The sequence below is a fragment of the Montipora foliosa genome, chromosome 14, assembly GCF_036669935.1.
Source record: "Montipora foliosa isolate CH-2021 chromosome 14, ASM3666993v2, whole genome shotgun sequence".
Classification (NCBI taxonomy): domain Eukaryota; kingdom Metazoa; phylum Cnidaria; class Anthozoa; order Scleractinia; family Acroporidae; genus Montipora; species Montipora foliosa.
Genome location: NC_090882.1, coordinates 14,420,348 through 14,447,506, shown reverse-complemented (window position 1 = coordinate 14,447,506; position 27,159 = coordinate 14,420,348). Strand labels below are relative to the sequence as shown.

At 40.6% G+C, this 27,159-nt stretch overlaps 2 protein-coding genes across 3 annotated transcripts in view; one reads left to right on the top strand and one right to left on the bottom strand.

Moving 5' to 3' along the window:
• Positions 1-1,583: 1,583 nt before the first annotated feature.
• LOC137984614 (C-type mannose receptor 2-like) lies at positions 1,584-22,534 on the bottom strand. The gene is made up of 8 exons (XM_068831785.1): positions 22,254-22,534; positions 20,072-20,353; positions 18,334-18,390; positions 16,922-17,066; positions 5,256-5,530; positions 4,546-4,743; positions 3,472-3,696; positions 1,584-2,106 (listed from the first exon to the last, which is right to left on the bottom strand). Exons 1-8 carry the CDS (start codon positions 22,303-22,305, stop codon positions 1,964-1,966), a joined length of 1,377 nt encoding a protein of 458 aa, XP_068687886.1. The 5' UTR covers positions 22,306-22,534; the 3' UTR covers positions 1,584-1,963.
• A 1,671-nt stretch (positions 22,535-24,205) lies between these two features.
• The window catches only part of LOC137985089 (BTB/POZ domain-containing protein 7-like), an 18,809-nt gene continuing 15,855 nt past the window's right edge, over positions 24,206-27,159 (top strand). Inside the window, exons 1-2 of one of the 2 annotated variants that reach the window (XM_068832552.1) lie at positions 24,206-24,305; positions 26,946-27,159. The exon at positions 26,946-27,159 is cut by the window's right edge and continues 1,057 nt beyond it. In XM_068832552.1, coding sequence (XP_068688653.1) covers positions 27,145-27,159 — 15 coding nt within the window. In that variant the 5' untranslated portion in view covers positions 24,206-24,305; positions 26,946-27,144. Of the gene's footprint in view, positions 24,306-24,753; positions 24,889-26,945 lie in introns of those variants that run through there. The other variant, XM_068832553.1, reaches the window with a different exon arrangement.

Genomic DNA, 27,159 nt, shown 5'->3' with positions numbered 1-27,159 from the left:
TATGAAAATTTCAGGATACCTAAAAAAACACCTTGTCAAACATCATTTCTCATTACACAAACCTACCCCAACTCTAAACTAACTTATCTTCAAAGCTTACAATACAACTGCCATATATGCAAAGGTCTCGCCCCAAAAAATAAATAGACGCTCCATGAGCGTAAACTGGGTTGCCTGTGGTACGTGTTTCACAAAAACGGAAGGCACTAACCCTAACCAGACAGAATAAAAACTAAAGTATGTATTAGGTCTATGTAACGGCATTCTCAAAGAATGCGGAAGTGACCATTTTCAATCCCATGGGTAATAATGTTTCATGCAAGACTTGCGATTACCTGGAATGGTCTGGTTTCCCGTTAAAATCAATTTAAAATACAATGAGGCTGTATACTCTTAGTCATGGCCTCCTTGTAAGGACAGCTTAGACCCCCCCACCCCCCCCCCCTTCCCCGCCGTTCACAAAAGAACGAGTACACAATAACAATTTCTGATGAAATTCAAAAGGCAATGATTGCTTTATTCTTTATTCAAAATGTGATTCTTTTTTAGTGAAGAGAAAGTCACAAAGGTTCTAAATCTGATTTAGGAGAAAATTCCTGTTTTCCTGGAACAACAAAGAAAATAGTTTATGTGTACTACACGTAAATAGAGATACATGAAATAAGTAATAGACTTAAGAAAGGTACAATTCCCCCTAGAAAATAACCAAGAAGCTAGTGAGGAAAGTTGAAATCTAGCTAGGAGGCAGAATAAAGAATTTTATGTCTAAAGCAGCAGGAAAAGAACCAATGAAACTTCAGATGGACTGGAGTAAAGAGGAAGTATTAAATTTGTATTTAAATTTGTTAAAGCGAAGAATTTTATAAGACTCCTCGATATTATTCCGAAGAACAGCCCCCTTAAAACGAATGTTGAACTTCCCATAATTAGTCCTGGCAGAAGGAATACAAAAAGCTGATTTAGAACACAGTCTAGTATTACACTTGTGCCTACTTGATATAGGAATTAAAATAGTGGAAAGCAGAAGGTAACGAATTATGATAAATTCAAACATTAAGACACAATTAAGACAATGTAGAACATCAATAAATTTCATAATTTACAAATGTTTGAAAATTGGGCAAGTATGAGCATTTTGGCAAGAAAAAGTAATAATTCGCACAGCCTTCTTCTCAAGAACAATAATAGGATGTAAGGTGGCTTCATAGATTTCGTGTTTTCATAGAATTGAAGATATGCTTCAGGTTGAGTTTAAAACAGAATCTGAGGATAATAAATAGGCTTAAAATGAAACAAACCGTTTCATGTCTCCATAACTACCTGACTGAATATTAGAACCGGTTAAAACGTCAAACTTTTCATGTGCCGAATCTAATGTGAATGAGCCAAAAACAACATTTTTTTCTCAATTGCATTAGATTCGGCACATGAAAAGTTTGACGTTTGAACCGGGCCTTACAGAACTAAAATTCTCACAATCCAGAGAATCACTTAATTGGTTTTCGAAGCGCTTATTTGTTAGTTAGCGCTGTTCGATCTTTGAACAGCCGAGGCCTGATTTATGAGTATTCAAGTCAGTAAACCTTTCATATGACAAATTACTAGCAATTTGTCCCATCTTTCACCCCTTGAAAAGTAAAATAATGACTTCAGTGATCTGTATTACTTTTACTTCGGATCTGTAGGTAATAGTTTTTCTCTTTAAAACGGATGTTTCGCAGAGTTCAAATAGTCCAAAGATTTTGTTGCGAATACCCCTTACTGCGTAGAACTGAGGATAGTTAACAAACAGTTGTTCTCTCCCACCCCTCTCCCTTTTAAGTTTCCTTGTACTCTTCCCTTCCTTAACCTTTATGCTCCCGTTCAAAACCTTCTCGGATCAACTTCCCTCTCACTTTTTTCCGAGCGGAATAATTAAAATCAATTCTGTCTCTTGACCGCCTGCTATTCCTGATGCTTTCGTTCACGATTCTTCCAGTATTTGTTTCACATCTTTGCGCCCTCCTCGCGTCTTATATTCCATGTAAGCTCGTCCTCCAAAGATGCTTATTATGAGTCCTGCACCCATTGAAATGGCTACCCACGCCGCAAAACTGATATTGAGATCTGAAAACCAACAAACGGAAAAGAAGATTGAATGTCTTCTGTAGGCAAATTAAAGTAAGCCACCCACTGGTTTGTTCTGTTGGTTGACCATCGGACTACGGTGCCGAAAGGTCGTCCGTTCAACTCCTGCCCGATCAACACTTAGGACCAACAGTAGACTTTAAAGTCTTGTCATATAAGGACTACAAACTCCGTGGGACGTTTGATCCCACACACTATTCGAGAAGGGCACAGAGTTCCCGGTGTTGTGGTCTGGTCCGTTGTCGTATATGGAGGCACCTTTCACTTTATCAGCGATTGAAAACTACGTAACAAGCAGTCTGGTCAAAGTCCCCCAAACAGAATTGTAAATTAATCTTGACAATCCCCGAGGGGAGTGGTGACCAACACATGAACTTCACTTCAGGTCAGTTTGGACTAAACTGTAAGGTCTCGGAACGACTTTCGGTATTGGTTCAGAACAGAATGGACACAAAGAACAATACAAAAGACCATGGACCAATAGACCATGACGTTAAACACAATAGACTTGTGTCCTAAATTGATCCAATGAAATTAGAGGCTGTAAAGGTCTGCTTCCTGACTATAAAATGTACGAGACGAAGAACTCTTTCAAAATTAATTTTTTTAAACACATTAATAATTCATAAACAAAAAAGTCGATAAACGTCACGTGCATGAGCTATCGCCTCGTGTGCCAGTTTTTTGTTCTTACCACACTTTGACGTCATCTATCTATTACTGAACAGATGTACGTCAACATAGAATCTATTTTTTTAAGTAGATTGTTACTTCCGATCTACATCGGAAGTGACTATATCGTGAGACAAACGAATTATACGTATACCAATAATAAAATATTCTCGTTTGTCTCACGATGTGGTCACTTGTGATGTAGATCGCGACGTTTCCACTGCATACTGCTAGTCTTCATCATTGGTTGGTTTTCAGCAGCTGAAAATCAACCAATCACAGAAGAGCATACTGCATAAAAGGTGACGCGTAAGCAGTCGATAACATCGCCTGATGAAGGCTAGCAGTATGCAGTCGAAACGTCGCGATCTACATCACAAGTGACCACATCGTGAGACAAACGAGAATACTTTATTATTATTGTACTTCACCACGATGAATAACAACAACATTATAGGTATACTTTTCATTTTCATTTTCATTTTACTATCTACAAGGTGTAATGACAACCGTCTTTTTCCCGTCGCTCCTCACCTCAACTAGTCAATGGTATTTGCGGGAAGCGACCATTTGTTTTTTTTTCTTTGTTTTAGTAGTAAATAAAGTTGAAAGTTGAAGTATACACCGCGATGAATAACTACAACCTACTTTATAACGACAATTTGTTCTCACCTCGACTTTTTTCACATATGTAAGGTAACTGGATGTCGCAGTCTAAGTCACACCAGCTTATTACGTCATTCCAGCTTTTGATCTGCACACAGTCTTCGCCTTTGCACCTGCGAGGCGCCTTAAATGGATCATAATGGCGATCATTTGGTTCCCCGAGCTCCCAGTTGTAGTATGTAGGCCTGTTATCAAACTTGCCCTGAGCAATGTCATTCCATACGTATAAACCTGTAAAGTTAAAACTAGTTATCGGGAGGTCATGGATTTGACTACACCACAGTCGTCATCGATAACTTGAAATAAATAAATAAATAAACAAATTAATAATAATGAACTATATTCAAGTGTCCCGTGCATTTAGCGAAAAGGCACTGATTGGGGACACTGTAAACTGAAATCAAAAAATTAACACTAATCAAATCAAATGTAGGTTTTTGAGGAGATGGGAAAACCGGAGTACCCGGAGAAAAACCTCTCAGTGCAGAGTAGAGAACCAACAAACGCAACCCACATAGGACGCCGAGTTTGGAAATCGAACCTGGGCCACATTGAAGGGAGGCGAGTGCTCTCACCACCCCACATACTTAAATTCCCAAGTTTATTCAGTGTTCAAAACCCCCTTAAAATCACAAAAATAAGGCATAGTTTGGCGCTACTCTGGGTTGAATAAATTTTGAATGTAGCTTCGAAAGTTACGATTCAAAGACCTGAAGTCTCGACACCCCTGTCTAGTGCCTTCAGTGTGAGGTGACGTGATTCAATGTTACCGCAAGAGTCCTCTTATATTCCAACAATTTCCGAAAAGGGAAGGATGCGCCTATTGATAGCAATTAGCGTTCTTTACTTCATTCATAGAATCAAACTGCGCTGATTGGTTTCACTTGAGGTGGTTATTATGTTATAATCACCAAAGCGGTTTTTTCTGTTGTCGGAAATGAAGGCCAGGTTACCAATTCCGAAACAGTCTGCAGCTTGGTAACCCGGCCTATATTTTATTGCTCCCCTTCGAAAAAGACAAACTATTTACATGACAAATGACCTGGATTATGAATTGTGAATTGTAACAAAAAGACGTACCAGCTTCCACTCGGTCGTTAAGTCCAATCCAGACCGTTGATCTCACCAAACTTCCAATGATCTCGTTTTCTTCGGAGCTTGATATTGTCACTAAAGTGCTGTTTCTGTTTCGGCAGCTTTGTTGGGCCCAGTCCCACGTGACAGCATCACGCACGTAAAGGTAACATTTCCCTTCCTGGCAACGCCAGCCGGGGAGGTCTGGAGACAAAAATTTTTTTGACCTGAGTTTTTGCAAATTCAGTTGCAGTTGAAGCAGGAGCTCATCATCATGATGAGCTCCTAGTTGAAGTTAATTTGCATACATGATTTGCATACATGATTTATAGAATTATTAGAAACTGGTGTGACTTTTTCAGTTTTGGTTGGCTACAAGCAGGCAGCTAACTCTTGCCGGTTCTGCTTGCGTTACGTCATACCTACAGACAATAGTTATTATGCATGTAGAGTTTCAGCTTTTTAGGTCCTTGGGGAAGGATTGTAAACTGCCTACGACTTGTGGATAGGAAAGCGATTTTGGCACAATTTAAAAGTATTTAATTAAGCTAACCCTAACAATTCACTGGAAGCTTACCGAATAAAAAGGCTTGGTTACTAAGATTGGCATCGACCGTCAAAAATGGCAACGACCGAACGGCCGACCAGTGCTTATCTCTTCCATCCCTTCCCACCCACCCCCCCCCCCCCCCCAACACGTTCTTCAATGACCTCACCTATTTGAGACTTCCTCATGCAAACGTAATCATTATGTGCCTTGCAAACAACGTCATTCCATCTCTTGTTCGTATGTTTCATCTCGACGCAGTTCTCGACGTTACACTGTCCATTGAAATTGTTTGGTTCCGGGTTGTCCGTATTGGCTTTGTCCCACGCAAAATATGTTGGCCTATTGTATTTGTTGTAATTCCAAAGAAATTTGCCTTCACTACTCCTGTCATTTAAGCCTATCCAAGCACCGTACCCCGATTTGAGGAGATTGCCAACAAAGCTGCAAAAAACGAAAAATTAATGAAATGAAGCAGTAGCCCATGTCATTATTCTTGTGGGTAAAATGTTTTTTAAAACTCCTTCACCGTTTCGAGACAGAAAAGATCTTGCCTTTATTGTGAAAGGCTTGAAAGACATTTTCAAGGCAAGAAAAAAGAGATGAGAATAGAATAATTGCAAGGTTTTTCTGGTATGACTGGAAATCATCTGCAAAGAGGTTTGTGTCAACCGAAACACTAAGGGGTTAGGCAACTGGCCTAACCCCTTACTAAAAGAGAGTGGATGCGGAGACCAGTTCATACCGTGGAAGGAGATTGGGGCTAATGTTACGTTAGATCGTGCATGAAGCCCTGAGGGTAATTCAGTGCAGAAAGCCACAAATTATAATTGATGTCCAACTGTTAGTAAAAAATGGGTTGGTGGAGATTGAGACGGTCAGCATAGTGCTCTTAACCTCTGTTCATCTCTGGATAAATTCATATTCACGAATTCAATATCAGACTATTTCTTATCTTGGCTATCAGTGTTATTCGCTTTTTTCACCAATCACATGAAACAGTTCATTTTGTCCATTTTGGTGGAAGAGGGGCAGGGGGAGGGCAATGCTGTAAAACAATGGAAGAAGGGTATAGTCCCAAGAGTAAATAACTTGTATTGTGTTTATGCAAATACCCTACCCCCCTCCCCACCCCAAACGTATTGCATAATGGAATGTTAAAAGTGGTCAATTCCTATTCACGCTGTCATTAGCAAGCCAATCGAAATAAAGATTGTTTGGTGTCTAGTCTTCCTTTTGCTTTTATTTTTTGCACAAGACATGGAAGTTTACAGTTTACTGGAGAACTCCTCTGATGATTTTTGCTCGGAATTTGCCTTTTCAGGATTTGACAAAACAACACGCGCTATTTGGTAATAATAGGTCACTGGTGAATCCTGGCTAATTCTAGTCTTTTTCGCTCAATTTTAGCGGATGATTCCCTAGGAGACTGGTAATACCCAAAATTCACCAGACACGTGCTATTGCACAGGACATTTATTGGTCACCTGTAGATCAGAATACAAATTCTCAACACTTGATGTCGTAATTGAACAGTTCATTAACGTTAATTTGATGACGCAAGCTTCATTAAAAAACCATTTATAAATTACGGCTTTTGACGTTGAATAATCAGATTGCAGATGCTCAGCTCAGAGATGGTTGGGTGTAATTTGTTCGTGAGCATGTTTGGCTTAATCTTGAGCAAACTGTTCAATATTATGCGAAGTGACACAGATACTATTTTGGATCCACATATACACAATTTGGGTAAGTGAGCACAAGTATTTATGTCCATTGCGCACTTCTTTACCAAAGCTTTCGATAAACTTAACGACTCAATCTCGATTCGGACCTCAATCTTTTTCCTCCAAAAGATACAGAAGTATACAAGCATGTTTGCAAATATCCCACATATAGCGCTTAAATTTCCCTTAGAGATAGAGATTTGGAGGACGATCGAGAGAATGCGTTCGATAAGTTCTGTGCGTGACGTAAATCAAGCATGAGACTAGTATTCCAAACGATTGCCTCGGGTTGCACAGAACCCCTTTAAGTCACAGGAAAGACACCGTAAAACACACTTTTTTCCGACGGTCCAGATCTTGCAACTTGATTTTGGAAATTTGTTTGATATTAAATATTCTGACGCTGTCGACGTGAATTGAATGGTCAACTTTTACAGAAACAACAGCAATTGCAGCATTAGCAAAAGCTCATTTTTTTCTTTTTCCGCTATGGATTAATTTTCTATGCAGTTCACGTAAAGCCATCTTCGTATTAAAACATGATATATGAAAGAATCTTTTATTTAAACCACCTATTGTATAATAATCGCCTATGACGCATCTATTGTTTTTAATTAGGTGTTGTAATAGCCATTAATATGTGATCAACTGATAAATTACAATTTTGATGTGATCAATTAAACCACTAATTCTTCAGTCACGAGATGAGATGGCTGGGTCTTTTTGTTGTCGCTGTATAGTTTTACGCCTCTAGCCCTTACCATGCAAAGTGACGTATGCGCGTGCGTGGAATGCATTACAGGTGGGGATCGTTTTTGCGCGCGTGAATTGTTGACTTTTTTTTTCACGCGCAGCTTCACGATTAGGCTGCGCCCACAGGGATCAATTTGGCACACACAAACAAAAAAAAAACACAAGTTAACTCATTTCGTCTTTTTCGGCTTCTTTCAAGTTAGCTTGGCCTTTTATCATCGAGCACTTAAGTAATCTTCTTTTATGTTAAGCTATCGAAGATTTGCTGAACTAACTTATTTAATCATCATTCGATTTCGAAATTCCGTGAAAGAACATGGAACGTAACTCTGTCACTTGGTAGATAAAATGTCAAGAGTTTACACAGTCCAACGAGACTTCACCTAGCATTTAACGGGATCAGCATCTAAGGTCTATAACAAGTATAAAACCCTTTATTTCTTTCAGGATGCTACTGGATAACTTTGACCTTACTGATGACGATGTGTTTCAGTTGTATTTTCGCTGCGGCAGCGAAAGCGATTTTCATTTGCTGGACAAAGAAGAAAAAGTAAGGGCTCCTTTTTGCTTCATGATATTGTAGTATGCGGAAGATTTACTGAAACAACCTCATCCACCACATTTCCGTGATAACTGAATAGCGTGGTTTGTCAAGTATCCCGAGACGGAATGACCAATCGCGAAGCAGTTGCATGTGACAAGCGCTAGGAAGTGTAATTTAGACTTTCTAAATACCTCAAAAGGTCAATAATGGGGCAAGGTGAACGCGTTTTTGACATCATAACCGGCCGAGGATAGCGCACTTCTTGACAAACTGCGAGCCCGCGAGCCATGCGAGTCTTGCATTTAAGTCCAAGCACCCATTTCAAATAATGATGATAAAGAGTATTTAAGTCAAAGCACCCATTTTAAAGCGATAAGCTTTCAATAACTGCGTGGCTCGCATCTTGACTCGCACGCCTCGTATGTTAACATAGTTAATGGAGGGAGACTAGTTACGCGGGTAGCCGGTGAACTTCAGAGACCGAATTGAACTCTTTGTTGTGTTTTTTTCGCATGTCACGTGATTTTGATGGTGCACACAGAATTTTAAGATGGCGGCCAGTCTAATTTCGCGTTTTGTTCTCTCGCTTTATCGAATATCGAACAACTATATGTTCAAAGTTTGTCAAAAATAAAGTTATGTCCGGTGTCAACTGTTCAGTCTCCCTCCATTAACTAAGCTCGAATGGCTAGCATGACTCGCAAGCTCGCTTGTTGTACAACCTCTCTTTGCTGAATGAAACGCTGAATTAGTAGAATCGGTAATTTTAAGGACTTGGTGTTGGTCACGGAAAAGAAGTAAGAGCGACAAACTATTTGCTACCTCTCTTGAATTCTCCGTAATTCTGCAGTTGTGTTTTCGCAGCAAACTTGTTCTGTTTCAAGCATTTACTTCGGGTAAAAAGTCTTGTGTGTGACCAGAATCACCTCGGTGACGTAAACCTAGTAAACTTACCTCTGGAATGCGGTTTTCCTCGGTATGTGTAACTATGACTAATATCACAAAGTGTTATTTCTTTTTAAGTTTACAATTGAAGCAAACTTAAGAGGTTTTCCAGCTGAAACAGCATGCTCTTTACTTAACTTGTTCTGCTACTTTTTTATTTGCAGGGCTAATATGGCGCAAAGAAAAGTAATGGCAATAAGCAGATTTCCCTTTTACAACAACAATATTATGGCCCATGCAACGTTCAGAATGGTTCCGCTGAGGTACCTAGCTAGAGTGAGAGGGGTATGGAACCAAGTGAATGGAGTATTCCGTATATCACGTGATGTGAGCATGGGAACAAGTCCATTGATTACAATACAGGAGGCCTTCGAAGACAAATTAAGGCTAAGAACTTGGAGAGCTGCAATAGCTGTTCACGTTGTCAGCCCTTCTTGTTCTGTGTGGTCTGCAACGCGAGATGAGGTCGCTTACATCATCTCTCAGGCGCATGCGCCAGTAATGGTCATTTTTCAATTTATCCGCGGAAGTCGCAAGATAATTGAAGTCGGTTTTTTCGCAACGGCGAAGTCAGCGTCGAAGTATTCAAGCAACAGGAGAGCTTCTGTTCTTGCTCCGAGGAAGACGACTCGAGCCTTACCCCAAGGAACCGGGTCGATATTTTCCCAGGGGGTCAATCTCAAGAGACACAAAAGCAAGGGAATTTGCATCCCCCGAGGAGATAAGCCTCCTAGATTAACTCAAAGTCAAAGCGGAAATAATGCAACAGGCGTAGAATCTTACGCGTTTCAGTTTTGCGGAATGGGCTCTCAGAATATGTTCCAACTAAAATCCCGCAATGATCAGGCAGGGAGATTTCCCGCAAAGGGACACAAAACACAGACTGGCTTCGGAAAAGCAATATATGTGAATAATTACCCTTGGGGATTGAAGTCCCTAAGATCAGACCAAGAACCACAAGGAAATGAATTACCGGGTCTCAGCCCCGGGGATACTTGTGGCGATAGCGAAAAGAATGAAGGCCTTGAATACAGTTTATCTAATGTGAACTCTGGGGCTGATATCAATGATAACAAGGCCTCGTTTCTCGCAGTCATCAAGATGGCATGGTTACGCGCAATGACATATTTCTGGCATTACGTACAAAACGTTTTAGTGCCATTCAGCATACTACTAAACAATGCTTCGGAAGGAAAGCATTGTGTTGAAAAAGACGAAGAGATAGAAACTGAAATGAAAAAGACTTTTAGTGAAAAAGGTCCCATAACCAGCGAGGATCCTCAGTCACTGCCTGATGATTGTTTCTCCAGTGAAGGTGTAGAACAGAACCTTGAGGGTGTGGGTGGCGTGCAACATGTTGCACAGTCATACCAACTGTGTTTGTCCAACAGCCTTGGCTGTACAGTTGGTATTTATGAGGAGGAGGTCAAAGAGAAATTCATTGCCGAAGCGGGCATGAAAGTACAGGTGATCTCAGACGCTCTACAGAGCCTTTCCTGTTCTTCTCAAGAAAAAAAAGATAGCTCTAAGGCGAGTTTTCCACAAGATGAGCAAAGAAACAAAGAGAAGCGGAACACTGAAATGAGAGAAATCTTGAACGCTCCACAGAAGAATTGCTGTTCTTCTGAAGAGAGCGCAGATGCCTCGAAAGCCAGTGATCCACAAAATTACCAAGGAAAGGGGACAATAAATGCTTGCACCCAAGATAAAGTGGATTGTGCTTCCGCCTTCAATGTGAATAAAGGGGGAAGAATAAAATGTGGGAATGATAATTTATATGGTTGCAAACCTCAAGAAGTCATCGAAATACCAGATTTGACTGAGATCAGCTCTGATCGTACAAGTCGCGGTGGAAGTAAAGACAGAAAAGTCGAAGATGGATTGATAGCCGAAGCGGGCGTGGAAGAGCAGGTGATCTCAAACGCTCTAGACAGCTCCTGCTGTTCTTCTCAAGAAAGAACACATAGCTCTAAGGCGAGTTTTCCACAAGATGAGCAAAGAAAAAAGGACAAGCGGAACACTGAAATGAGAGAAATTTTGAACGCTCCAGAGAAGAATTGCTGTTCTTTTAAAGAGAGCGCAGATTCCTCGAAAGCCAGTGATGCACAAAATTACCAAGGAAAGGGGACAATAAATGCTTGCGCCCAAGATAAAGTGGATTGTGCTTCTGCTTTCAATGTGAATAAAGGGGGAAGAATAAAATGTGGAAATGATAATTTATATGGTTGCAAACCTCAAGAAGTCATCGACATACCAGATATGACTGGAATCAGCTTTGATCGTACAAGTCGTGGTGGAAGTAAACACAGAGAAGTCGAAGATGGATTGATTGCCGAAGCGGGCATGGAAGTGCAGGTGATCTCAAACGCTCTAGAGAGCTCTTGCTGTTCTTCTCAAGAAAGAACAGAAGGCTCTAAGGCTAGTTTCCCCCAAGATGAGCAAAGAAAAAAGGAGAAAAGGAACACTGAAATGAGAGAAATCTTGAACGCTCCACAGATGAATTGCTGTTCTTCTGAAGAGAGCGCAGATGCCTCGAAAGCCAGTGATCCACAAAATTACCAAGGAAAGGGGACAATAAATGCTTGCGTCCAAGATAACTTGGATTGTGCTTCCGCCTTCAATGTGAATAAAGGGAGAAGAATAAAATGTGGGAATGATAATTTATGTGATTGCAAACCTCAAGAAGTCATCGACATACCAGATTTGACTGGAATCAGCTTTGATCGTGCAAGTCGTGGTGGAAGCAAACACAGAGAAGTCGAAGATGTATTTATTGCCCAAGCGGGCATGGAAGTGCAGGTGATCTCAAACGCTCTAGAGAGCTCTTGCTGTTCTTCTCAAGAAAGAACAGAAGGCTCTAAGGCTAATTTCCCCCAAGATGAGCAAAGAAAAAAGGAGAAAAGGAACACTGAAATGAGAGAAATCTTGAACGCTCCACAGAAGAATTGCTGTTCTTCTGAAGAGAGCGCAGATGCCTCGAAAGCCAGTGATCCACAAAATTACCAAGGAAAGGGAACAATAAATGCTTGCGTCCAAGATAACTTGGATTGTGCTTCCGCCTTCAATGTGAATAAAGGGAGAAGAATAAAATGTGGGAATGATAATTTATATGATTGCAAACCTCAAGAAGTCATCGACATACCAGATTTGACTGGAATCAGCTTTGATCGTACAAGTCGAAGTGGAAGTAAAGATAGAGAAGTCGAAGATGTGTTGATTGCCCAGGCGGGTATGGACGTTCACGGGATGTCATACACTCTAGAGAGGCAATGTTGTTTTTCACAAGAAAGAACAGATAGCTCCAAGGCAAATGATCTACTGAATAACAACAGGAAACAAGTGAAACGGAAGACTGAAATGAAACAAATCTTGCACGCTCCAGAGAAGGATTGCTGTTCTTCTGAAGAGAGCGAAGATGACTGTAAACTCAGTGATCCGCAGAATGACCAAGAAAATGGGACAATAAATGCTTGCACCCAAGATAGCTTGGATTGTTTTTCCGCCTTCAATGAGAATAAAGAAGGCGGAATGAAATTTGAGAATGAATATTCCAAAGGTAACAAGAATCAGGAAGTCGACGGCTTAGCAGATTTGACTGGAGTTAAGTGTTTAAGTGAAATCAGTTCCAAAGGTGAAGATGAAGTGAAAGGCACTGATCCAAACTTATCAAATACGTATTCCATTGCCGTGACTGATAACCAAATTGCGTTGTGCGAGACCAGCTTCAAAATGGCCTGGCTTCGAATCGTAGCCTTGATGCTAAAATACTCGCAAGAACTCTGTTTGCAAAGGGGTAGAGACGGTTTCCATAACGAAGGGAACAAATTACTGCTGGTCACTGAGGAAAACGAAAAAGATGAAAATGAAGAGTTTGCTAAGGAAATCCATTCCGAGCAGACTCATTTCGAAATATATGACGCAGTGGAAACAGCAATCGACGATGAACTGACTGATATTGCTGTGAACGATAAGGAGGACTTTGAAAGCGAGTCCATAGTAGAGCAATTAGAAATTGAAGACGAGGATCAGCTAGATATGGTTCTTCAAGAACCTCAGGGTGCTGGACAAAATGGATTTGTCATACAAAACCCAGCACCGATTGTGAACGTACCCCCTTATAATCCCATGGCACATATACCACCTCTTGACCAAGCTCCAAACGCCGATAACATTTTGCCAGTTTGGCTGTTAGCATTTCAAGCACATCTTGCAAATGTTCAGGCTCAAGCGCCACCTCCACCTTTAGAACCCCCGGGACCCAACGAAGAGGCCCCGTTAAATGATCACCCGGCACAGGTCAACCATCATAATCCCAACGTTGATGAGGATGACGAGGGGGAAAATGTTGATGACGTAGCGGACCAACCTGGAGATGAAGGGGTAAATGGTGATGCTCCTGCCAATGAGGCTGTTGTTGCTCCTCCACCTCCTCCTGTGGTGCCTCCACAGGCCGGGCAGCATCCACCACAGCAGCCTCACCCCACAGGCCTTCGAAACAGACTCCGCGCTGCAGCAAGATATGTGAAGCGGAAGATTACACGACGAAACCATCACCATGGACACCCAATGTACTATACGGGACCTTGGGAGGAACGACCACCGCTTGGTCTGGAAGAAGCGCTGCCGATTCCACCAGGTCACGTGATTCATCAACACGATGAGGGTGGACAGCAGGAGGAGAGAAGCGAAAGATTGCTTTCTCGTTGTTTTGGCTTTCTGTACCGACGCCAAAGTGCTCCAGTGCAGGAATATCCCCTACAAGCTGACCAGGCTCCTGCGTTTGAAGAAGTCGTCCTGGTCCAGGCGGAAAATGCCGAAATTCTTGCGGAAGTTGCCGAAGTCCAGGCGGAAAATGTCCAAGTCCAAGACGAAGTTCACGAAGAAATGGTAGAGGAAGTGGTCCAGCAAGAGGTAGCTAATGAACAGCCACAGGATAACCAAGCACTACAACAGCCAATTCAAGTACTTTAAACTGTTATTTGAGAATGTAGAGCCCACTCGCCGATGCTCTATAGCTAATCCGACCACTTGTTCCATCGAAGTGTTTTGGCGCTTTTACGCTCTTTCTTAAACGGCACTGATCAACTAACTAACCAACTGATCACGTACAAACTGTGCCCGAAAAATAAGCGAAATTGTCGCAAATTTTATGTTGTTATTGTGGTTAATATTTTGCTGTTTATTAAAGTATTAGAATTTTACATGCAAAGCTGTGCACACATTGATTTCTCCATAAATAAAGGAATTGAAATGGGTGATACACATGGGCAAAAAATTATCCAAGACCGGACGAGATATTTTATTATTTTATTATTCAACAAATTGTGACAATGTCCAAATATGGTCATAGCGCGCGCAATATTCGTCGTGCGTAGTCAACAGATATCCTGCCTCGCGGAGAAAAATGGTAGTTTTTCCAGTTTTTTTTTCCAATAAACGCAGAAAATTGTGCTTTGCCATCCAGGTGTTGAATAATAAAACCATTATCCTGCTCAATCTTGCGGAATATCGCCTGATTATAGCCAACACGGCCTATGGCCTCTTCGGCTAAGTATCAGGCGATATTCCGCGCGATTTCGCAGGGTAATGGTTAAATATTTGCTACGGAGCGAGCAGCAACATAATCTGGATTCGTGAGAAGATAGGACGAAATCTCGAATTCACCACTTTTTTCCAGAATGCATCATAATTACCCAGAATGCACTGCGCCATTCACCATCTTTTACCAGAATGCATTGCATTTGAGCAGAACGCCACCAAATCCTCTAGAGATTGCTCAAGCACGAGGTCCCGTAATATTCGATGAAAAGGCAAGTTGTACCGTTTTACTTCTCGTTTTCTAGCGTGCATGACCTTCACATTCGTCGCTTTCGTTCCAGGATGTGAAAGTTTTGTGAATCTGGATAGCTTCTAAGTTATATCATTGTCCTCTTTCTGGCACAAAGTTCTCACATCTGAACTCCGAGCTTCCGCGATGTCATCGTTTGCATAATTTCGACTACGTGGTAGAATTTTTGAGCAATTGTGATAAGCATTACGAGGAAATAGTCGTTATTAGAACTATTACAAAACTGTAATGAGTTTTGTAAAACACGGTTTCTTTTTTTCAAATGCACTGCTACTTTTGCTTCAGAGCGAGCGAAGCGAGCATTAACATAGTGATCCTGCTTTCGATGATAAACGTGAGTGGTGTTGTTTTACTTTCTCATATCGTGCATGACTTTCACATCCGTCGCTTTCGTTCCAGTAAAGTTCCATGAATTTTGACAAATTTTAAGGTACATCGTTCGCTCCTTTCATGCAAAAAATTTTGACATCTGAACTTCGAGCTTCGTATTTCATCGTTTGACGCAGTTACGACTTCTTCGGATCGAAGCTAGAATCATAAGAAGAACTGTAGACTTGTAGAACTTGTAAAATGATTAGAAAAACTACGATGAAACCGTAAAACACTTTATTTTCATATGTGCTGTGATTCATGCAATCGAAACTGACTTAAGTAAGCTTGCCATGTGCTTCAAGCCGTAGCACTGATTATAGTTCTGCAGGCATTTGTTGATGAGTACCATGACAGATTTTAAGTTACAATTTCCTTTCTTTCTGCATACAATTTAGGCATCTGAGGGATCTTTCGATTTCCGCGATCTGGTGCAAAGGGAGCTTGTAGTGTGTTATCAGTTTATTTTTTCTTCCGTTTACAATTCGTCCTCTTCATCATGGTCTGGAAAGGGGGTAGTTCCGGTTAAATTTCAGCACATACTTTCATTCCCTCAACAAACTAAATAAGTCCCACTGACTTCAATACGCTGTTGCTGTGGTTACCAATGATAAATGTTGACACTATTAACGAAATGTACTGCAGCATTACTATCTACTAGATACACTAGTTTCTACACTGTTTCTATAAATTTACACTTTCCAGACCTTACAGAGACTAGCCAATGATAACAAACGTTACAATTTGTGGATACGGGGAACATTTTATAATGTGGTCTGCCCTGCAGGAGGCACCCACGTAATAATAGCAACTTTATTCATTCAAATCAATGAAAAGGGAGGATGTAATTGACTGAGAGTCAATTTTGATGAGGGAGGAAAACCGAACTAACCGGAGTAAAACCCTCAGAGTCAGACTGAGATCGACTAAAACTCAGCCCACATACGTCCTCATGGTCGAGGCCAGTATTGAACGCGGGTCGCAAAGGTGGGAAGGGCACTTGGTTACCCGCTAGGCCATCTGGACTCCCTGACCATCAGCGACCATTTCAGTATTTATGTTACAAGCAAACGTTATGTCAAATTAAGCACTCATTTCTTTAAATAAACACACGGGCGTTGCTTCGTTGTGTGAAAGCCACGTATTGCGTTTTCCCGTACATGAAATCTTTCCTATGTTTTATTATGGTATCACGAAAGCTGTTTTGGTGAAAGTACTTAAAACGTAAGCAAGGCCCCCCCAGGGGTTTGGGGGAACAAGAGAATATGGCTAATTTGAACTGAGGAATAAAGACAAAATATCTTAGTGAACAACTGAACTAGCCAGCTGCTTGCAGGTGGTAATTTGTATTTCGGTCGCCATGTTGGACGGGTGAAAATCGGAAGATCTGGGACGAGTGGAGAATATACCAGGCCCAGACCTATCCCCCGCTCTTCCAATATGGCGTCCGATACGTGAATTCGCGGCAACAACAACATCTACCGTCCGCAAGCGGGCTGCAACTGAACATAAACCTTTTTAGGGATCAAAAAGCTGAGAACAAGTTTGGAAGTAATTTCGGCAACAAGGAAACACATGCAATTTTTTTATGGGAACAAGGGAAAAACGAGTCTACCCTGGGAGAGCCTCGTAAGTACACATTTTCTTACCGGTTTTCTTCTTCATTCTCGACGGTTGCGAGCTTCGCACTGAAGGCTGCCTGGCAGTGAGAGTGAGCGTCGAGCCACGACTTTGGATTCGAAAAGTAACGGAAACATTTGTCGCCAAACTGATACCAGTCTTTGAGACAAACGGCTGTGAGAAAAACGAACAAATACGAGCATTTTTCCACATTATAGTTAACCAGCAAATGCAGAAGAGAGGACGAACGCAGACGCAAGGAACAATCTTTTCCCTTTCCAAACAAAGTGACTTTGAAACCAAGATGGCGTTAACCTTGTTCACAATCTTTTAAAAAGACTTTTTTCAGTCGTTTCCCTTGTCTTACCTTCCTTGTGTATGTGTTCTTCGTGTACATATCGTTTGGATTTGGGCTTTCAATTGCGCTTTTGATGTCGTGGTACGCGTAAATCACGCCTTATCCACAGCCACAAGAACGCAGTGTCAAATCCGAGGTGATTTTACAGTACTTTAACAGTTTCACATTACATCCTTTGAGTAGGCTCGAAATAGTTTCTCTTTTTTCCCACAAATAGACATATTCCGTTCTTAGATATAGTTAGGGTCATCATATCGAGACGAATTTTCTCCAGGGTATTAAGTTACCATCATACATTTCTCATATGATATTTTCTTTCAAAATACCGTTACCGTTGCCTAAAGGCATTTCTTTTACTCTTAAAATCGACATATTATGTCTTTTTTTAATGGAAGGTGAAATCAATTTTTCCCATGAAGCGTTACACGTAATGGTAGAAATAATCTCCAAGATATTTAAACTTTGACGAAACTGTAGGCATGTTTTACAGAAAGTTAAAAATCAGTTTCTTGAAATATTTCGAGTCTGCGCGCACGTATAACTTCAAGCTAAGGGAGACGGATTTAAGTGACCTGATGCAACCGTTTCTGAAAACATTTTCGGAGTTTTCGTGAATGGGAGCAGGTATATTTTTTTATATTGAATCTATATAAGGGTTAGAAGAAAAGTAAACGCAATCAGCTGTAACGTGTTTTTATATCCAGTCACCCATTGACGCGGGCAGCTTAAGTATTGTGTGTCCTCCTTAGGATCTGTCATGAAATCTCACCCCAGCTTTGCAAGAAATTAGAAGTAAACTTCAACTCTTCAAAAACAAGCGTGCCTTGTTCGACAACGAACGCGATTTTTCAGATTGTCCAATGCATTTGCTCTAATTTGGGTTTCGTGCCGGGGAAGGGGTAGTCTCCTACGCAGGAGTTCTTTGTGAGGTCACACAACTGGGAGGAGCGTTGCGTGACCACACAAAGAACGGCTGCGCGGGAGACTAGGGGAGGGGATGTGATGAAGGAAATGAGGGAAAAAACGCTAGGGGTAGGAAGGAGGGTGAATTGCTTAGTACATATTTCAATTTCTCTCACCAACCTTCGCAGGCTGTTTCACAGTCTTTGAAGTCAATCTCTTTCTCGTTGACATCACAGCCTGCCGATTTAAGAATTGAGAGTAAGTCAAATTCACAGTAACTGGCGTTAGTGGCTTTACTTCAGTTTTAATTTTTATATTGCGCAAGCAAGAGCTCAATTGATCTCAAGTCTTAACCCACTGACTCCTGAACTGCCTTCACTGAGAAGTGAAAACTGGCTGACGTCAGACAGAGAGTAATCTGTTTAGCCTCACTCCTAGGAGTCAATAGAGAGCTTTAGATTCTAGGACGAGGACGACTACGAGTACTGACGAGATTTTCTCATAGAACAACAGTGAGCGCGCGCAAACCACCGCCATTTTGGCGGGAAAACGTGATACCGTCGTCACTTTAGTGGGGTAGGTAGGTAGGTAGGTAGGTAGGTAAAGTCTTCCACGAGCCTAGAAGGCCCATCAGGCTGGCGCTTATCTCCGGTTTCTGTAGAATGGGATGCCAGTCCATCGCAGAGTGACCCCCAGCATTAAATTCACCGGTACCCATTTATACACCTGGGAGGAGAGAGGCACCGTGAGACTAAAGTGTCTTGCCCAAGAACACAACAGGACCACTCGAGCACACTAACCATGAGGCCACCGCGCCTCTCACATAAGTACGAGGTTTTGCAAAAATGCCGTCGTGTCAAAACAGGTCACCGCAACAGTGTAGCGGATTTGGCATCCTTCGATCAGGAAAAGGCTCAGTCACCAGCAATAAGAATAACTGAGGAACCTACGCTGGTAACAAAGGGTAAGATTAATCGTCCCGGTTATAAATATTTTAAGTATTTTCGCTTAAAACAGGCAGTCAAATCTCGTACTCATTCTGGTTCTCGTCCTCGTACCAGAATCTAAAGGTCCCTATTGGGTTAAAGGGGACATCATTTTTGAGTGGATGCAGAGCTTGATTTGAACTGTCCACTCACTGACACCATTTACAGGATTCATTAGAAGCATGCAACACTATTGAACATGTAAAAACAAATAAGAGCTCAAAAAACACAATGGAGCTCACAATCTCTTTGAAAGTTCTCGTCTCCGGAGCTCTCGACCTTAATTTGGTCAGCTTCAGGGAAAACGACCTCTGCCGGTTCTAAACCAGAAAATCCACTATGGACTTAACCTGTTCCGCGCAGATATCCCCATGATTGCACATACATTACAAAATCGCGGGAAGGCGTCCTTGTCCTCTGCGCACTTCGATCGAATGATGCCCTATGGGGACATGAGAGACGTAACCCTAAGGCTTTCACCCCTGGAAAGACTCCATTGGTTAGTAAAATTATCCGTCATTAGACAGTGTAAAAATTTGTTAAGTGTTACTCTTGGCTGGGAAAGGATTAAAGGAAGCATAGTTTTTGAGCGGACGTAGATGTTGTTTTAACCCTTTAAATCCCAATGGGTTCCCCATTTAGGAATAAAATTGCATGGCTTTGGACAGAGTATGATATATAGGTGACACTCTTGATAGGGAAAGGTAGAGAAAGCGGTAACCCCTATCTACCGCACCGATAGTTCCAGGCGGGCCCAAAGACATGCTCGTCCTCAGAGTAGCCTGGCCTGGTAACCGGCGGAGGCTGAAAGCGAGGACCAAGTTGGTCAACCAGTCTTCTCGTGTCCAGCCTTCGGTGCAATGGCACAACGGTACAAAAGCTAAAGAGACACTGTTTTGAACGATCCTATTACAAAAGTTCTACGTACATACCTCGAACTACTAACCAATACTGAGTTATTTCTAGGCCTCCTTTTGTTTTAACCTCTGATGAGTATAATGCCGTATCTGCTTCCGTCAAATGCTTGATAACAAGTTCCTTTCCACCTCTGGAAATGGATATGCGATTATCCGGATAAATAGTTGTAGTGTGCCGTTTTTTCCATACAAAGATGGGTGAAGAGTTGGTAGGAAAGTAATGCTCCGCTCGGAATTCAAAGCATTCTCCTCGTTTCTTCTCTATAAGGTTCTTGTTGATTTTTATCACGTTTTCGGCTGCAAGAAAAGCATTTTACATTTTAACGATTATTATGCTCCAGTATAATTACCTGGGCCCGGTTCCTCGAAAGCCGATTAACTTAATCCAGGATTAGCGTAAACTTTTGTTTCACGTTTTCAACTTTTTGGTGAAAGTTTCTTTTGCTTATTTTAGTTTTTCAAGATTGACGTCTTCTCATGTAAAGTTCTGCCGAAAATCTGCGTTGAACAGCATTTGGGAGTAGAGAAATAAACTGCTTGGTTAATTTTTAATCCTAGATTAGCGTTAATCGGCTTTTGAGGAACTGGGCCCTGATAATTAGCATAAAAACGAATGATAACCCTTGTTAATTGCTTGGTAACCATACTTGGTCAGAAAATGTGGTACCTGGCAGTAACCTGGGTCGTGCCTCTCAAAAGTCGAAACTTTTTCGGGCGTATTTCGGGAATCGTAAATCTATTACGACTTATGGCCTGTTGAAAGACCAGGCGCCTGGTCTTTCAAAGGACCTGAAAACTCTCCTCTCCCGAAAAGCAATTCGTGAAACAAAGATCTTTGGTGTGTTTTTAATACCCGAGAAAGACAATTGAAACATCTTTCTGTCAATCGACAGTCTTGCATAGTTTCAAAAAGTGGTTTTTCGGACCTTGGGCCGGTATCCGATGGTTTTGAAAAAGTTCTTTCTGTTACAAAACAAAGAAACTTTGGATCATTATTGCAGCATGATGCTCGATGCTTTTGCTCAGTCTTATGCTCAAAATTATGCGAGCTACGATCGGCGAAATTAAAGTCGCGAGGCATTTTGACGATCGGCGAACAGCACCGACTTTCGATGTTGACTCGGAGACTGACTCGGGAAAAAATCCGAGTGCGCCAAAGCAGGAGCCGAACCTACGACTTTCCGATTACTAATTCGGGATGAAGTTATCCGAATATCCCCGAGACACCCGGGTTTTGACATAAGAAAGTTCTATAGCATTCTAGAACCACTCTAGGTCTTGACATCAGAAAGTTTTATAGCATTCTAAAACTGCTCTAGTTAGAAGAGCTCTATAAAGTGCGTGATTAATAGAAACTAAAATGGTCTAATTATGAAGTTCTATAGCATTGTAGAACCTTACAACTTTTAGAGATTTTAAAACCCCCAGACGGTTTGTTTGATATTCTAGAACCGTTAGAGATTTTAGAGATTTTAGAACCGCCAGACAGAAATTTTAGCGATTTTAGAACTTTATAACTTTAGAATATTACGAATGTGTTTCGTTCTAACACTCTACATCGCGTTTTGAGGTTCTTGTACCCTTAAGCCATAGATTTCTAGACTTTAGAGACGTGCCTCTGGGAGTTTTAAATAACTGTAAATTAGAATACAGCTACAGATGAGTTCTATCTTCTAATGACAATAATTATCTGCACCTTTCTCCATCATTGAGTCCTACCGCTTTCGAAATTGAAAAAAATAACAAGAATCGATTTCTACTTCAATATTTTAACAATGAAAAATCTCTCTTTGGGTGTCAATATTACGCTTGAAGTTTGTCCATCGACTGAAGATGAAAATCACGCATGGACACGAATACACCGAAGCAACAGCCAGGTCATTGAAAAGTTACTTATTAACTCTATTGAAGACAGCTTTCAGAAGTTGAATTATGAACGAATTAGCAAATATCAGTTCTAATATTTTAACGTCGATCACACAAAAATAAGTAATGGAATAGGCAATCATTGGAAATTATCGTTGCAACCGCTAAAAGGCTTTAAATCGATTTGCAGGGTCAAAAAGCAACATAATTAAAATAGGCTTGCTGGTTTCATGTCTATATATAAGGTCGAACTTCGCGAATGCCATTTTCTTGTGTTTGAGGATAGGTATAACAATGATGGAAAATTATTGTATAAATATTAATCCCTCACCTTGAATGCTTATCCATGTGTAATATATAGCTATAAATACAAAAAGGAACATTTTCGTGCCTTGGAAAACCGTCCCACTCAATGTTGAGATCCCAGAGTCTTTATCCGTTTAATCGACCTGAGAAACGTTTTTTTGTGTTCTTTAGAACTTGTTTGGCCACGAGCAAATGCATTGCATACCAGCACCAAAGCTAGAGTGTTCTTTTGTGTCGAAGGCAACCCGGGATATTGTCTCTGGTACCGTCCACACGAAGCTCTTCAGGGAATTTCGATCCTTGTGTATTTGTTAGAGACTTCGGAATGCTATAGATTGTTGCGTTATTTACGTCAACGGGTTAGGACGGCGGAAGTGTTTGTTTACCCAGTGATTAAAGGATAACTTTCATTAATTTTATACCCCCTAATTAATTTATCAATTAATTCGCAATTTCCTTGCTTAGGAACAAGGTTAGTTATATTTATAACGCAGGATGTGCACAAAATTTGTTTGTTAGCGATTGACAATTTCCTAGTAAACGTAGAAGTTTGATTATGTGTCATACGCTTTTTTTGTCCTTCGACAAGTTGCTGCTGATATGTCACGTTAAAAATCACGGCGTCAGAATCACGCTCCTGACGCTGCGCAAAAGGTATAGTAAAGTACTTCACTGCATGAATTAATGTGATGCTACACGAGAAATGATTATACAGTATTAACATTTCTGAAATTACTTTTTCTGATTGTAAAGCTTTTAAGAGCTTGCATTCTTAAGTGAGAAATTCTATTTTTTAAATAGAAAATTGATTGAAATTGCACAAAACATATTTTTGGGGGAACAAACAGTGGAGGTTAAGGTAGCCGCCCATGCAGACGTTCTTAGGGCTTCGTCACGCGTTCCTTCCCCGCTACGAAGACGAAGCCCAAAGAAAATCTGCGTGGGAGGCTAAGGCCCGATCCAAACGCCGAACCTAACTCAATAAAGTTCGACTAAAGAGCGACTTTGGAGCGACGGCTGATTCACACGCCGTACCTGGGTCGAACCAAACTGAAATCCATACAATAGTAAAGGGGCCTAGGTACAGGTAAAACTTCGGAGTGTATTGTGGTAAGATTATAAACTATCACAATTTATGCGTTAGGTTTGGCACATGACAAGAGCGCCGTTTGAATCAACCGCCGCTCCAACGTCGCATAGTGCGACAGATCCTGCCGAGCTTAACGTTGTTGGCCGCTCCAAACCTAACCTGCCGAACCAAACTGATTCAAACGCCGGCCTAGAACGGGCCTAACTTTGAGGTAACGTTCATATTAGAAGGTTTGGCATTACAACACTGTATCACGTATTAGCAATGTTATGGTACCATAAGAAACACCGTGAATGATTGCTGAACAAGATGCAGTCATTATTGTGATGAAATAGGTCGCCGTGGAAACAGGAAAGCCCTGTAATAACACCCTTAATTATGTCTTTAGTTGCACATATCTCAAAAGAAACCGGGTGACCCCATTATTTATTGCTTAAAAGTTACCAGAAGGCCAAGATAAAACCTTCTGCAAAGTTTAAAAGAATTCTGTACAGCGGGTTCAGAGCCACTTTTACTCTGTGATTTTTTTTACGGTAGTTCTGATTTTGCAGTACATAACTTTTTTCAAACTTTGTCGAAAGTTTCATCTTGGCCTTCTGATTACTTTCCAGCGATGAAAACTGGGGGTCACCGAGTTCGTTTTTCGTGGTGTGAGCATTTAGAAGCCAAAATATAGGGGTATTTCGCTGAGCTTTCCCGTTGCCAAGGTAACTTATTAAGTCACAATAATGACCGCATCTTGTTCGGCAATACTCGGTGTTTCATATGGTACCGTAAACTGGTTAGAGCCACCGTAATCTCCGACAGTTACGAAAACCTTCGTCGGAAGTCTACGAACATTCTCGATTCAAAAGATAAACTTGGCATTTTGCGAGGTTACCAAGCTCATACCGATTTGAGCTTGAGCTTCAGTGGTTCAGGTAGATGTAAAATCTTTCGATTTTACAAAAATCAATTGGATGTCTACGTGCAGAAGTACCTTTAAAGGTAAGTTCGATAGATGAAACATCTCCTGATGCGATGTTTTTGTGATCGAACGGAGGAAAACGAATATTTATGTTGTTAAACTGTTGATACTGAAATCCTAGTCGAGTCATCTGAAAAAAATCCTGTTAGATGTTTTGGATTTTGATTTCTCGTTCTTTCTTAATTTTTGGCCAAGTTGAAGGAGTTCTTTATTTTTGCAGTTGCTTTAGATATGTGCCTTTTCAAGACAAACTTACGTCCATTTTGTTGTTGTTTTCATTTTTTTAATTGTGCGGTGCCTTTGTTGGTAGTACTTTTACAGCGGGTCAATACCAATACGATCCATTCGGTCGTGCTTTAATTTACATGGAGCCTTTCATTTTTTCCGAACTTATTTCAGTCCTCGTGATTGGCTTTATTATTTTCACTCGATGGATCTTTTCGAACGATCGAGACAATAAAACTCGATCAAAATTGAATTACAATGTATCTGAGTATATGAAAGGTTTAAGGTACTGTGCGCTTTTTGGCAGCGTCTTCATGGGAAACAAACATGATGAAGATATTTGAGCCCTTGTGTGTTAGTTTTAGGATGCAATTTGAGGTAACTATAGAATTCAGTGCTATCCATAGCTATCTCGTGAAAACTAGATTGATTGTTCTCTTAAATCCAGCCATTCCTCCCCTCTTCTCCTCCGGAGAAAAACATCATTTACTATTCACAATACAGGAGTAGGGTATATTGGTTTATTTTTTATCATATCGTCAAAACATTACTTCCAGAATGTAAGATTCATGCATTTAATTTTAGAGTAAATAACTACCTATTTTTTTTAGTTATTACTTTACAAGACTTTCTTTAGTGAGTGTAACAAGTCACAATGCATGTAATGATAAAAACTAATTAAGTCATTGCAAAACAGTTGTTTTTAACAACAGTCTGGACTTTGTAGGAAGACCTGATGTCAAATATATGTAATTTTTGTAAACTGTTACCACTCCCCCGGAAAATTTAATGAATTTGGAATTGCATGGTTCATCACAAGGATCGGACTAGTTAAGGACGGTGCCTACTAATTCAAAGGTACATTTATTTTTGCGTGGTTGTATGAATTATGTGGGAAAAGCAGATCTTAACAAGTGTCATTGAAATCCAAAAAGAAAATTGGGGGTAACGACATAATTATTTTTCAACAATATGTGTAATAAGCTTTAAAATACAAAGCAATGTATGGCACTCCTTTCCTAAGTGAAGCTTGATTCTCTGAAAAGGGCATGTTTACCCCCAATTTTCTTTTTGGATACCAAGAGCACTTGCCAAGTTCGGCTTTCTCCACATAGTTTTAATCCACACAAGAATATCCCTGCATTATTAAGCACTAGCGATAGGAAACTTGAGTATCTCGAGATGCACAGAACATACAAGTCATGTAACTTTACAATAGCAGGCACCGTCTTTAACATTTTCTGAGACTACCTTTCAGCATGATTATGTTTGTCTGCAATTTTTTGTCAGAAAAGTTTTTGGTTTACGGGAAAAAAAATTTTGAAGAAATTACAGATGCTGGTTTTAGACCCAGTAAAACACGGCCTGCAAGTTTATATAGGCTTCAAAAACATTCCACAAAAAGGTGGTTCTCCTGGAGTCTGAACAAAGGTTCAAATATGAGAGAGGAGAACATTAGCATACGAGAAAGACAAGCTATGCAATTTGTTCCTGGTAGTCCCTGGTGGTCCCTGGTTCACCTTCCCAGCTGCACTTGTAAATAGTTAACTGGCTTGCCTTCCAGCCAGTTGGAATTCTTCACAGTTGTTGTAGTTGTGTTCTGTCATTTCGTTAATTATGTTTAAGTTTCAAGTTTATTATAATACATTCACCTTTCGTACATTTTCCATTGGTCCTTACTCGCAAAATAGCCTAGCTAATCGAGGTGGCTAGGAAAAATAAAAGATTACAATACAGTAACAGGGGTTGAGACAACAATAAAGACAACAGATACATGAACATCAACATATTAGGTTAAAATGACGGGAAGTATATAAATTACAAAGTAGGTGGAGTAAAACAAAATTAATGTATAACTGAAATTAAGCTGAAAATTTTCACTTTAATAATTATTTACTAAATATTTAAACTACGTGTAAAGGGTGCAGGGCAACATACACTGTTGGGAATACTATTCCATATCTTTGCACCAATGCTTGAAAAGGAGTTTTTCAAATGGTCCGTTCTCGAATACTGTAGGTAGAAAATTTGCCAGCCACGGAAAAACGTGTATTATGATGATGTATTTTTGAAGAGTAACTAAATAAGTGGCGAACATTTGGAGGCGTTACATTATTGAATACATCGTGCATAATAAGGCAGATTTTTATTGTCATTAATTCTGTTTCATTGGCCCTGAAAAGCCCCTAAGGGAAGCAGTCAATTAAGTACGTACATGTATTGTATTGTATTAATGAGTTTTTGAAGCTTAAATTAAGGAGATGGCTGACATCTAAGACTCAAAAGTGCCCCAGAATACTTTAAGTTGAGGTATCGCTGAGGTATGTCTGTGCATTAATTATTAGTGCACAGACATGCCTCAGAAAGGTCTAAAACAGCATACAGCTTTTTTTTTTTCTGACAAGGTTCTCTTCTTATATTTCCTATATTTGCAGGTGCAGCTTCAGAAAGATTCATTGTTTCAGTGTTGTGATTTTAATGGAGACCAAACTTTGTGACCGTGAAGGCAGTGTGCTTGGCAAGGTGTTACAGCTGCCACTGAGAAACCTCTTCCTTAGTATTCATTAGTGATGCCACTGTTTTGGAAGCAGTAATCATTTTCAAATTAATTGCTGTTGATTCACTTTGGACAGAATGGGTGCAACTGCA